Here is a 13,795-nt window from a genome sequence, read left to right as displayed (position 1 = left end):
TAGTGAGAGTATAAGGAGAAGCCCTCAAACCACTCCAACCACCCCTTGGGGGCTTCCTCTTTATATTTATTTTGAACATCTGTTGTGTTTCTTTTTAGGGTTAAAATTATTTTGGTTGTCTGTGTTATAGTGAAATATGTTATTTGTACTATATATTTTTTATAATGTTAAAATCGTATTTCGACATTTTTAAATATATTTTCTTGGTACCCTGAAGCTGATTTTTAAGACGTGTAATGTCTAAACTACTATTCTCATTAATTAAAGAGAAATCAAATATTTTTATAAAAAAAATCTGAAAAGATTTTAAAACATTGAAATATTTAAAAGAAAACAATAAAATAAAAAAATTGTGATTTTTTGTCTAGATTTATTAGTTTTTGGTTAATTAAATAGAAGAGTACTAATGTCAATTTACGTCTCAAAAATCAACTTCATGGTACCAAAAAGATATTTTTAAAAACGTTGAGATACCATTTTAATATTATCAAAAACTCAAAAACTTTAATACTTTTTTCGTTTTCTAAGTCTGTGTTTTTTTTTTCTTATGTCGTTTATTCTTTTTTTGCCGTTTTTCTCAATTTTAAATTTTTCTCTTCATTTTTTAAATCCTTTTTCCCGATTCTTATCATCTACTTTACTTATGTCATTTTTTTTTTATATTGCTGTCATTTCAAAGAATATTGCAGTGTTATTGTTGTCAATTTTTCAATTTTTTTTCCTTTTATCTTATTCAATCCTACTTTTCTCGTTTATGCTTTAATGTCGTTCCCAAGATTGTCCAAAGTTTTCTCTGTTCTGTTGTAATTTAGTTCTTTTGGCTTTTTTGGTTTTGTTGTCGTTTCTGACGTGAATGTCGTATTTTGATCTATGTTATCGATTAAATGCTGATTACCGTTCATGTCGTCTATTCATGTGATGTCGTTTGTCAAGTGTGCTAGCGGTTGCAATGCTGCTAAATCGTTTCAAAGTAGTATATCCATATTTTTTCTATTTTCCTCACATTTGCATTGACGTAAGATAACCCCACTCTTGGCCCAGTCATCTCGACGAAAGCTCTGAAACTCAGTCGTTTACTTAAGTTGTACAATTGACATGCATAAAAAATATAAGCAGATTTCCTCAAGACTTCACAAAAGATCACTTTGTTATGTTACATTCAAGGATGAAAATATCGACATTTTTACAAATATTTTCGCAGAAATTTCGTATTTTGGAAGTAGCAATATGGAAATAGGGGTATAGTATATTTTCCGCATAAATATGATATTTTCATGAAAATCTCTTTCCAAGTAAAACATAGTGTTAAATGACCGAATATCATAGAAATTTAAGGAAATTTCCCGTAAATATCGGTAGATTTCCATAAAAATTTCTGCAACTTTATATATATTATTTTACTTTTAAAAAATCTAAAAAATATGGCATGTCTAAAATTATATAATAAACTATTCAAACTCTATGTTTTGGTATCAATATTGTTTAAAGTAAGAATGTATTCATAATATACCTTCCACCCTCCTAAAAGATCCTTTTGATATTAATAATTTATCATCATGTATGAAACCATATATGTATGGTATATGTATTATGTTGACCTTCAACTATTTTACTTAATTTGTAAACATGTGCATATTATTTATGGTATTTTGATCACACTTTACCTTGCATATTTATCAAATAATTAGTATTTTGATTGAGAGTTTCATCTAAATAATGTATTATTATATATTTTAAGGTTTTTAAAGTCTCATTTGAAAATAGTGTGTTTTAGTATGAATTTCTGTTTTTTACATCAATTTCTGCTGATATCGATATTTATGTAAAATTTAAGTACCGATATTTATGTAAATATTGATATTTTCATCCTTGGTTACATTCAAACTATGCAAAAAATATGTCACTAAGGGAACACAATTAATTGAAGTTGTTATTTCTAATAGAATATGCAGTGAACCTGCAAAACAAACACAACTAGTTAGTAAGGGAACAAAAGTGATCCACCTTATCTTTCTAGTTGACATTATCAGAGAACCCAAAAAAAAAAAAAAAAAATGCGAACACTTTCCAGCCAAATGAATGGAAAAACAACGCGGAATCTCCATGAACTAGAGCCCTCACTTTCGAAAATTAATTCTCTTTGCATAAAAATACAAGTCCTTTTGCCAAAAGCGGGGTCAGCAGCAAAGGCTAGTTCTCTCCACTTGCCAAAGTTTTGATAGCAATCCTGTCCCAATACATAACAAATAACAATGAACTCCAACATTACTGCATGAATAGTTTTTGAGCGGTGATTGTTAAAATTGCTGTTGTTTCTCAAGATGTTGTCGTTTCCACAAGCATTAGTCATTTTGAAGTATGACTATATTTTGTCTTTTTAAATTAAGAAGACATCCACGATCGCCTAAGTCGACGCCGAAAATACTTGTGTAGCTAAAAGCCTAAAGGTTCAAAAAGATAAGTGTTGTGAATATTTTGTGATGTGTGTGCTCGCAAGTGTACGAGTTCTTAACAAGTAATATAGTGACAAATTGAATATCATCCCACAATGATTGAATTTTTACAAATCAAACTAACTACAATAACTCTAACTTTATTTAGGCAATCAAATTTGAGTGAATAAAGTAATTAAAGCAACAAAATTAAACTAACAAAGCAAGTAAATGCAATTTGGAACAAAAGGGATCAAAGAGAATTATGATGATATTAAGGTAGCTAGGGTTTCTATTTCATTCTATTGAGCTATGCTAGTCTGATTCTTAAACTTGTTAATTAGTTTCACTCAATTCATTAATCTTAGATTTTCAAAGGTAATTTCCCTCTCTCTCCCAAGTGTCAAATAAAATAGTATGCAAAACCAATCAAGCAATATATATCCCTATTAGTCTATCTGAATCAAACATCCATTAAGCAACCCAATCTTAATTACTCAAATTAATTGTGTTTGCCAAATCCCAACATGTGAAAGTGACTCTCCCGAACCTAAATCCACACATCTATATCTCTAATTCATGAAAACGCAAATTAGAACATTAATTAACATAGCGAAACATAAATGAATTGAAGTGAAAATTCATTAACAAGCATTATAATCTTCAAAACATAGCAACGATAAACCTGCACCAAACCCCTAGCTCTAAAGACTTTAGCTAGAAGTAATCGTCCAGAATTCCGTAACAAAAACCATAGATAAACCAAGAATCCAGACCATCATACAATCTCAAATCTAAGGAAATAACACAAACTCAAAAGCTAAAAGAGAGAGAGAAAGAATGAAGAACTAGACGCCAATCAAGCTCCGTAATCATCAATCTCTCCTTGGAATCTCAAATCAAGCTCTTGAATCCTTGTGTTTTCCTTTTTAGGTATGGTTTTTAGTATCCAAAAGTCCCCCCTTTGATTCTTAGGTCATAACCAATTTATACTCCCCTTGAAATCAGTGCAAAAGAGGCCTGAAATGACTGCAACACGCATGGAGGTGCGGCAGCGGATGTTTTTCCTGCTTCAATGCTGCTAGGTTTTCTGAAAAAACCCTGTTGGTGCTGGCTCACCTGCTGCAGCCTGCAGCGGATGTTTTTCCTGCCGCAGCGGGTTGAATTTGTGACTTTCTGTCCAATGTGCTGCAGCGCTGCACCCCTCAAAACAAAATGAAATGGCTCGAATTGCACTCTTTTAATCTCCTTTGAAAACCTTATATTCCAAAATAGCATAAACCTACAAAAAGAACACAAAACACACTAAAAACACAATAAACGAACTAAGAACCAACAAAAATAGCTAAGCTTGGTAATGCAAATAATCAAACTATCAATAAGCTCAAAAGAGTGCACAAAATTCAAGTGTAAAGTGTGGATCATAGAGCAACAATATGATAACCATTAACTTATGTAGTTCAGCTCATTCAAAGATACTTTGCTTTCTATAGTATTCTACTAGAAAATATCCAGACAGAGAGAAGAAAGGGAAATAAAAAATTTTCATAGGCATGCCAATGGGATGCCACACCGAGAGAAGAGACGGAAATGAAGACTAGAAGCTTCATTTCCACGAAAATGACCAAAACGTCCCAACATGCCAACTGTGAGAGAAGAGACGGAAATGAAGCCTAGAAGCTTTATTTCCACGGAAATGACCAAAACGCCCCAACAAAGAACAAATGGACTAAGAAGTTGAGGGCAAAAAAATGAGGAAACACGGGGAATTTTTTTAGAAATTAACAAAAAAGACAAAGAACAATAAAAGCACTACCTCCTTTAGTATTATAGTATTCTATGTACAGAGAACTTTTCTTTTGACCATGCCAAGTAAAATGTGTTCTGAATATATAATACCGCGTCTAATTTCCGTGTGCAATTAAGATCACAAGGGAGACAAAAGTACATTATTGAGTGATAAGTTGCAACAAACGCTTCAGTTTTTCTCTTTATTGGACCCCATGAGATATTTCTTCCTTGTTATAAAATCTCCGTGATAAGTTGCAACAACCGCTTCAGTTTTTCTCTTTATTGGACCCCATGAGATATTTCTTCCTTGTTAATATTACTGATCATATCCCTCAAAAAAGCCACTACAAAATCTCAATCACAAATAACAAAGAGAACCATCCCAAGTTTCAAAATCATAAGCAGCTAATATTGTTTAGTCTTATCATCAACAATCATGTGTAACCAAAAGTACTACGGAGAAGAAAGAGCCTCAACGTCTTTCCTTAGGCTTCGGCTTTTCATGGGAAAACTGCAAAAGCGTTTCTCGGTTTTATCAGCTGCCAAAGAATTGGAAGTGCCAACCACAGTACCCGACGATGTGAAGGAAGGGCATTTCGCGGTGTCGGCAGTGAAGGGTGCTGAGAAGAAGAGGTTTGTTGTTAAGCTTAAGTACTTAACTAGCCCCGCGTTTATGAGACTACTTGAGCAAGCTGAGGAAGAATATGGATTCGAACAAACCGGAGCTCTTGTGGTTCCTTGCCGTCCGGACGAATTACACAAGATTTTAGAAAGAAATTGTGGAGATAAGATCAAATTTTAATGACCTGGGCTACACATGACCTTCATGTAATCTTAAATTTTCTATAGGGATACTAGGTAACCTAACTCATGTTATTCTTTCACTGGTATAAGTAATTTATCCAATTTTTTTATATTTCATTCTTTAATTAATGTAATTGGTGAAATACCCATGTCAATATGCATTGTTCTTCAATCAATTTTTCGTGGTCTCGCCCTAATTTATCTCACACTTACGATGGCATTATAAAACAATGCTTTTATGGTACTTCTACTTTTCACAATTACACTGTTCCTTTAGCCCTGAAGCTGAAAATGAAAGGTTCATTGAATTTTATATAATAAGAAAGCAACATTAATATATGACACAATTGTCAATTATGGATATGAATTGAGTACTCAGGCTCAGATGATAACTAAAAATACACATTCAGCTTCATAAAATCCTATAAAATTGGTGAGTAGAAAATGAGAGAAATCTCGATAAGTATCCACTTTTGGAAGTATTTTACCTGAGACCAATTATTTGAGCCTACAGCTTCTTTCAAGCAATTATAGATTGCCATGTATTACTAGCTTCAATTACTACAACCTAGATCATCCTTTTTCCATGCAGTTTGAAATTGATATTTTTAAGAAAATAGCAGAAAACTCTGTGAATATATTGGATAATGGGAATTCTGTTTAGGAGAAAGAAAGAAAAAAACCTGTTGTGCACATTGTTAACTTGTGGAGCCTAATTATACCCTTATGATTATTGCCTTACGCGGAGAAATTCACATTGGTAAAGCAGGTTGCCTAGATTTTCATTATAAAAGGAGGGGTGTAGATTTTCGAATCATTAGAGAGGTTAGAGAAAATGTAAAGAATTGTCAAGTATTTTCTCGTGTAAACTTCATCATTATAATGAGTTATTGCAGCGGTTTAAAGTATATATAATCTCACGTAAAAGTGAACCTCTTCACTACTAAAAATGGCAGATTTAACGTGTTTGTCTTTTGTTTGATTTCTTTTCAACGATTTAATTGCTCTCAGTAATATAGAATTAGAGCGTATAATTCCAACTAACACACATTTCTTGTTCGATAAAATTTTATTGAATTCTAACAAGAAGCTTTTCCCAAACAATTGACTTTTCTACAGCTCCTCAAGAAACTAATATATGAGCTCACAAGAGGGCAAATACTCGAACTGTAAGAGTGTAGATTACGGTGCCACAATAAACTGAAATTTTTTTTTTTTTTTTTTTTTTTTTTTTTTTTTTTTTTTTTTTCAGCTCACTCCCAGATATCTTATGGTATGACAATAAAAATACTATTTCTTATTCTTTCTAAAGAATTTTAATTTGTTTGCGGTGACTACCGAGCAAGTATGTACAGGTGAGACAAAAAATACAGCACTGAATAACGTGTTCTAACGACCACATGCAAAATATCTCGCATCCCAGCGAAATTTCATAAGATAAGAGAAATGTGGTAACTTTCAAACCATGAAAAACTTTCTTTTCAACAATGTCTGCCAAAAAGTACTACGGAAAGAAAGAGCTACAAGCTTTCTTTTTCAAGGACCTGTCTTTCTAGTTGTCGCAAGTCATGCTGTCGTGTTGAATTCATTGCATGTCGACCTTTCAAACAACACTCTAACGGCAAATACAGCACAATTCGTTTTCGGTCCGTTTGCAAGTTGGGTTTAAATCATGTGATTTGAACCATAATTTAAATTTAAGAAAATTTTAGATCCACTTTATTTCACTAATTTAAGTTTTTAATTTTAATTTTACTACAGTTAAAAGCTCTTATAAAAAATCACATTTGATTTTTTCTGCTTAAGTGAAAAGCTCTCACATAAAATCACATCTAAATTCGAATTGAAAACTCGAATCTGCGAACTGAACAAGACTTGATATCCGGTGATATATCGAAATATGAGTTTAGTACTTTTTATTTTTAATAATTTCATGTCTGTACCTCGACCTTTTAAGAAATCTTCTTTTGGTACTTGAGATATGAAAAGACAAAATTATCCTTATTATTTAATATAAAAATATTTTTTTAAAAATCATAAACCTATAACTAAACACTCAAACTTCACTCTATCCAAAATATAAAACTAAATCTTGATTGAAGGTTTAAGATTTTCTAAGAAGCTTTTTTTGTATATTTAACAATAACGGTAATTTTGTCTTTTTATATCCCAAAAAATTGCCTGAGGTACTAAAAAAAATTTTCTAAGAAATTCAAGGTACTGATGAAATTATTAAAACAAATGATACTAAACTCATATTTTGATATAACACAGGGTACCTAAATGAAATTTTTCCTTTAAAATTTGTAAGAGAACACGTTGACAATAATTTTTTAAAATTTTTATAAGAAAAAACATTATAACAAAATTAAAATCATAGTTCCTTCCGAGCAACCCCGTATTGTTACTCTCGATCTACCAAATGTAAAGACCGATTTATTAACGGGTTTTTAAATGTTTTAAAGATAATATAGTACATGACGGTGTGCGACAACTCGTTTTAAATACTTTGTTGCCCTTCTTTCGTTTATCTTATATTGTTTTCTAGTTTTGATGTCGTTTTTATGTCATAAAGCTTACTCTTGTGGTGTCGTTTTAATGTGTTTTTTTGTTTATGTCATTTTATAATCCTTTCTCATGATTTTGTCTTCTATTTTTTATATTTTTACTACTTTGTTGCCGTTTCCAAGAATATTGTCGGTTTTATATTTTGTGTCGTTTGCTATCTTTTGAGTTTTGTTGTCGTTTTTCCCCTTTTTGTCGTTTGTTTCTCTTTTGTCAATTTCAATTTTTATAGTCTTATATACTTTTTCATGTCTTCCAATTTTTGTTCCTTCATGTGTCGTTTAAACTTTTTTCGTTGTTTTCATGTTCATGTCTTTTGTTTCCTCTTCTTGTTGTTTCCCCATTTTCTTGTTTCTCCTTTCGAAAATGTAACACTCTTTTTCACGTTCTTGTATGTTTTGACGGTTGTGACCGCTTCCTTTTGTACATATGAATCGCCCGGTACAATGTCGGCGTGTGATTTATAAATTGTAGTTTAAAAGAATTTACTTCGTTTTCTAACTTCAAGTCGTTTATCAAGCTGAAAACAACAAGTTTCATTAGAAGAGTGTCGTTTTCCAATTATATGTTAGTTTCTTTAAAATTGTATCATAACCAATACATTGTAGTTCCAAAGAAATATTGCGTTTTCTAAATTGATTTCCTTTTCATATTTAAGAGGTGTTTTCCTAACAAAGGACTTTCCTGCAGCTTAAGGAACTAAAATATGAGCTCACAAGAGGTCAAAGGCTTGAACTGTTTGAATGTAGATTACAGCGCAACAATAAACTTTACCTTTTTTTTACTTCAACTCAATCCAAAATATCTTTATATCCAAAATGTTTTTAAGTAGTAATTTTGTAAGTTCTGTGTTAATAGATAGCGCGTTGTGCAACGAAGAATTTAACCAAGAAAAAAAAAATACATTATTGAATCACAAGTTGTAAACAAACCGCATGCAAATTATTGTATCTTCCTTGGAAATTTCTTCGGCGTTATCACTATCCTCAAAAAGCCACCATAAAATTCTCACCATCACAAATAACAAAGAGAACCATTTCAAGCTTCAAATCATAAGCAGCTTGTTTAATCTTGTCATCAACAATCATGTCTAACCAAAAGAACTATGGAGAAGAAAGAGCTACACCTTTCCTTAGGCTTCGGAATTTCATTGGAAAACTGCAAACCACAAATTACGTCCTTTATCTTTACAAATTACATCACATAGATGTTCTTTTGATTCATAAAAACAAATTAATCCAACCAAGTGCGGAACAGTGCGCGCTACAGGTCTAGCCAATTCAAGTTATTCCTGCATTTTCATCAACCAGTGTCTACTAACCACACCACAAATCTGAGTCCAAACAAAAATATGGACACATTAAAATTTAGAAACATCTAAGGCCTCGTTCATTTCACCGATTCGAATTTTCAGTTTTAAGTTTCTACAGTTAAAAGCTATCAAAAAATGTCATATCTAATTTTTTTCTGCTACAGTTAAAAACTCTAAAAAAATGTCACATCTCAACTCGAATTGAAAACTTAAATCCGCGAAGCGAACGAGGCCTAAGTTTGAATGGACCTATAAAAAAAAATGATGAGAAACAAGAGCTAGGAATAGTCATTTCAATTTACAGCAAGGTTCTTTAGCAATGATATTTATCGTCGGTATCATGCTGTCAATGTCACGTAGTCACAAAATAAGCGCAAATTATTTGAGCAATGACAAAACTTGCCACTACTCTTTAGTGACGACACAATTAAAGATTACCCATCTTTGACGATGAGAAAACATCTAATTAAACTTATGTGGTGGATCTTCTGAAAACTCAATGTTTAATTATTAGTGCCTTGGAAATACAATGCTAGATGGTCCATTGCTCCGAAACTGTGCTTTCTTCAATGGAATATATAAGTCTGACGTATTATAGAGAAGAAAAAAACGCAGTTGCAGATATATTGGCTGTTCATGGGGTGAATTTGATCAATTTTATGTACAATAACCTTGTTGTTTGTGGCATTTAGCTGTAGATGTATTGATTGTCAGTGATATCCCTCAATCATTTTTTGAATTAGACTTGGATTTGCTCAGACATTAATCATGCTCTTCTTGTTCTAGTGTTTTTTTTTTTTTTTTTTTTTTTTTTTTTTTTTTTTTTTTCTCAATAGTTTTACTAAGGTTTTTAGCGAGGTTTTTCTTTGAATTTTCATTAGGAATAAATCTTTCCCTGAAGCTGTCCTTTTGCGGTTGAAGGTTGTTGGTTTTTTTTTGGTGCGGCTTTGTTTTTCTGATTTAGTTTCTTGGCTCGATGTCTTTTTCTTTAAAAAAAAAAATATTTCTGGTTGTAACTTCGTTTTTTCTTTGATAATATTTGAGCGGGGAACTTAGTTTACAAAAGGAGTTATAATAAAAGGGTGTCACCTTAATTAAGATCTTTTTTTTTTTTTCGCGCGTCTTTAACATGATCAGTTGCTTTCCTTAAAAACCTTACATAACTAAATGACACCATAAAATAAAAATTTCAAGTGATCAAGGACATAAGTAAATAATATTAAACAACTAGGAACATACTTTCATTAAGGATTCAGAAAATCACAAGTGATCAGATCGATCTACACGCATAATTAACACACTCGTAATTATTATACAACTAGAACTTAGTGCACACAGCAAAGCTTGCAATTCGGACTAGCACAACTATACATGAACGGTATACATCATGATCGGCCATTTATTGAAAACTCACAAACATTATATTTTTCATCAACGAAAGCCGGAACCTCAAGAAAGCAGCTCAATTCTAATGCCCTCGATGGTGACTTGATAATCATTCTGCGGCGCCGCCAAAGTGACTTTAACTTGCTCGTCGTTGTCGGCTTCGATCTCGTCCAACAGCTCCGTTATCACGAGCTTGAGCGAAACCTTGTGCATATGGCGGTGACCTCCACAATCTTTATGCTTATGAGGCACGTTTGCGAAGCTTCCGGCGAACTCGGAGTATTCAGGCCCAGGCGCATACTCGTTGTTCACGTACACATCAAACTTCACAGGCTTTAGTGTATCGAAACCAATGCCATAAACCACCAACTCTTCCTCTTCCTCGTCCTTCTCCTCTTTGGTCCTCGCCTTCTTCGGCCTCGGTACCACCGCAGTAACCGCCTTGCGCCCCTTCAAAAGTATGGGGAATTTAGTTGGGGGGTCCACCTTCCTCTCTTCAGGACTGCTTGGCTTGCCCACTTCCGCAGACTTGTGCTTATAGGGGGTGGACTTTTTGTCTTTCCAAGGAAGCTCGACCTTTTCGTAAACGTAGCCGAGCGCTTCGGTGTTGAGGCAGTCTCTGATATTGACGCGCACAAGCCGAGCGTTCTCGTCGTAGAATAGGAACCCGGCGTCTAAAAAGTCCGAGTCCGTGATGTCTTGCCTCTTCCGGCCATCTAATGTCTTCCAAATGCTCCACATCCGGTCGACATTGGGGTGGGCGAAAAAGATGGGATCTCGACCTGCCCGGCGGAGACACAAAATTAATCAGGAGTTTGAGTTAAATCAAAATTTTAAATTATATCCAATTCAAAATCACATGATAATCAATGTATTAATGCAACTCTCGAGCTAGTGTTAATTGGATCTGTTCTTACCTGCGGAGTACAAGACGCCCATGTCCTCGCTCAGGGGCGTTTGGTGCGTTTATTCATGGCCGGTCCAGTTGTGGACTGAGTTGTGCCGATGCTGCTCGATGGTGCCGGCACAGGTGCAGCCTTTGGTTCCTAAGCGATATGGTGAGCCGAAGAAACGCAGCGGGAATTTCGCTCCAGAAACCATATTCTTGTGCATGACGCTGAGATTCTCCTTCACCTGTTTCTCCCGAGGCTGAGGAGCTTTACGAACATCACAGTGGAGGTCGACGGTGGCGGGGGGCTGGTGAGTGGTGCTTCGTAATACGTCGTACAACGCGGATGATTTGCCGGTATACATGTCCGGTATTTGCATCCCATCCGGATGGTCCCAGTTCCAGAAGGGCAAGGCGAAGGTCGGGTCACCTACAAGGTTACCCAATATTTTCTCGTAAAAGTAGAGGTACCAGCGATGGAAGGGAAAGAAGAGCCAACTGTTTTGGACGCAAAGAGGGATGTTTTGGACGTAAAGAGGGATGTTTTGCGTGAGGCCGGCTTGATAGTACGCGCCATAACACTAGGCACAGTGGACGTTGGCTTGTTGCATGAAATTCCGGGGATCGGATAAGGGGAGATTTTTCATGAGCTCCGTTGCTTTGTTGTACTTGGCGATGTACTCGCAGCTGGTGCTGTGTGCCGGCCGCCTCACGCGGAGGCAGGTTACCGGTGGGGGCACGTAATCGATGATAGTGGGCTCCGGGGGACAACAATTAACTTCATCGTGCTCATCTCCGTCTTTGGAGGCGTCGTGACATTTTGAAATATCCAGCGGAGGGATTGGAGTGGCAATAGCGGAAAGTGGGTGCTCGGAGGGCATCCAGCAGGTACTCCTCGAGCCGTAAAGGCCTCCAAGACCGATCATCACGTTTCTCCTGGCATGTTTCCAGGACTGATGGGTTTCGTTGGTGGTAGGGTTTTGTTGGTCATCGTGGTCACCATCCCGGCTGGCCTTGCATGAAAAGATTGATGATCCAGGTGAAAGGGCTTCGCTTTTACGCTTTGCATGATCACTAGTGTTGTTGGGAGTCTGGGATTTGTTGCGAAATGAAGTTTTGGGGATGCTGGTGGTCAAGATGAGAGGTTGTGTGAGGAAGAACGAAGCCACATTTGCTTGCTTTGTTGGGTTGGGTTAGGAATTTGATGCACTAAACGTTGATACAGGACATCTTTTTATAGGGAAATTCAGTCTGAATGATTTATTCATCACCATCATTATTATTATTTTTTGGGAAGAAAAATTTGATAACATAAATATTGATAACCTGGAGATGTTTACAAGCTGTTTAATTAGGAATTTCACTAATCTCGTCAATAATTTGGTTTGTAATGGCAGCATAAGACTATCACTAATGCAAATGTTGATGTTAATTATATATTTGGTATCAAATAGTATGGTAGAGTATTGTACTTTTATTTGTGTTTCAATGCATAATACTATCTGAAATACTAAGTATAATTTTTTCCATAATCAATAAGTTTTGAAAATTGTAAAAGTAAACTTTTAATTTTAAAATAATTTTAAAAAAGTTAGAATTATTATTAAATGAAAACGTAAACATATCAATCTATAACAATTAAATGCCAAATAATGTGTTATATGTTATACTTGTTATGATATTTACCATAAAGTATAATATATGAAAAATTTGACACAACAAATAACATTGTATTGGAGTGTTTTTGTACTCAAGTATTAATTTACAATTGACACATTATTTCTACCATTGCATTAGAGATGTTTTAAGAGGCCACGACGAATAAGGGAGAAAAGAAGCCCACCGGAGGCGGTGACAGACAAAATTATCACTGTCGTTTTGAAGCTTTACATGCACTGCAAAGAATGTGTGAAGAAAGTCAAACGAATGGTTAAGAATCTCGTTGGTATGAGAATTCTTAATTAATCTCTAATTTGTAACGCAATTAAGTAATGATAAACGTTAAATTTTTAAAAAACTAAAATCTCAATATATATAATTAAAACAAACTGAGAGAGATTAACTAATATTAGGGATAATTTGTTGGTAACCGAATCGAATTCGGATGCAGAAGCGTGGTTGGAAAGGGCGGATCGTGTATAACAAAAATTTTCACAAAACTTTTGAGATACTCTATAGATTATATTAATTTATGCACGAATAAATTAATCTCATTAATTTATATATATCAAGAACTCAATCAGGAAAAATACCTGGAAGCCGACTCGGATGATAACTTAAGTTCTTTGACCACGAACAGTCCTTGCTCCAATCTTTGTGTTTAGAAAACCAAAGTCTTCCACGTCGATTTCTTGATTCTACATAGATGTGTGTGTGGGCACATGTGAGACAAAATAGGATTCAAAAACACTCGAATTTCCACAAATACCAACGCATACACGTTGTGGAATTTTTTGGGAGAAAAAACTTTTCTTCTCTTTTTTCCTCAATAAGAATTTCGGCCACCAACTCTTAGGGCTGAATAATGTTTTCAAAAATTGTTGTTACAATTTTCTATCATTCTCATATTTAAAGAGTAGAAGTCAAACTTCAAAACAGAATCAAATCTCTATCCTA

General features: G+C 34.4%; 1 protein-coding gene and 1 pseudogene across 1 annotated transcript; one reads left to right on the top strand and one right to left on the bottom strand.

The window, feature by feature from the left end:
- The first annotated feature begins 4,552 nt into the window (after window positions 1-4,552).
- LOC21384516 (auxin-responsive protein SAUR19) lies at window positions 4,553-5,137 on the top strand. Its single transcript, XM_010096046.2, has one exon. The coding sequence runs from the start codon at window positions 4,660-4,662 to the stop codon at window positions 5,023-5,025; it is 366 nt and encodes a 121-aa protein (XP_010094348.1). The 5' UTR covers window positions 4,553-4,659; the 3' UTR covers window positions 5,026-5,137.
- A 5,216-nt stretch (window positions 5,138-10,353) lies between these two features.
- LOC21384515 lies at window positions 10,354-12,105 on the bottom strand (annotated as a pseudogene).
- Between the last annotated feature and the right edge of the window lie 1,690 nt (window positions 12,106-13,795).

Source organism: Morus notabilis, unplaced genomic scaffold, assembly GCF_000414095.1.
Source record: "Morus notabilis unplaced genomic scaffold, ASM41409v2 Scaffold4163, whole genome shotgun sequence".
NCBI lineage: Eukaryota > Viridiplantae > Streptophyta > Magnoliopsida > Rosales > Moraceae > Morus > Morus notabilis.
Note: the sequence above shows the minus strand (reverse complement) of the source record. Positions and strands in the feature narration are given on the sequence as shown.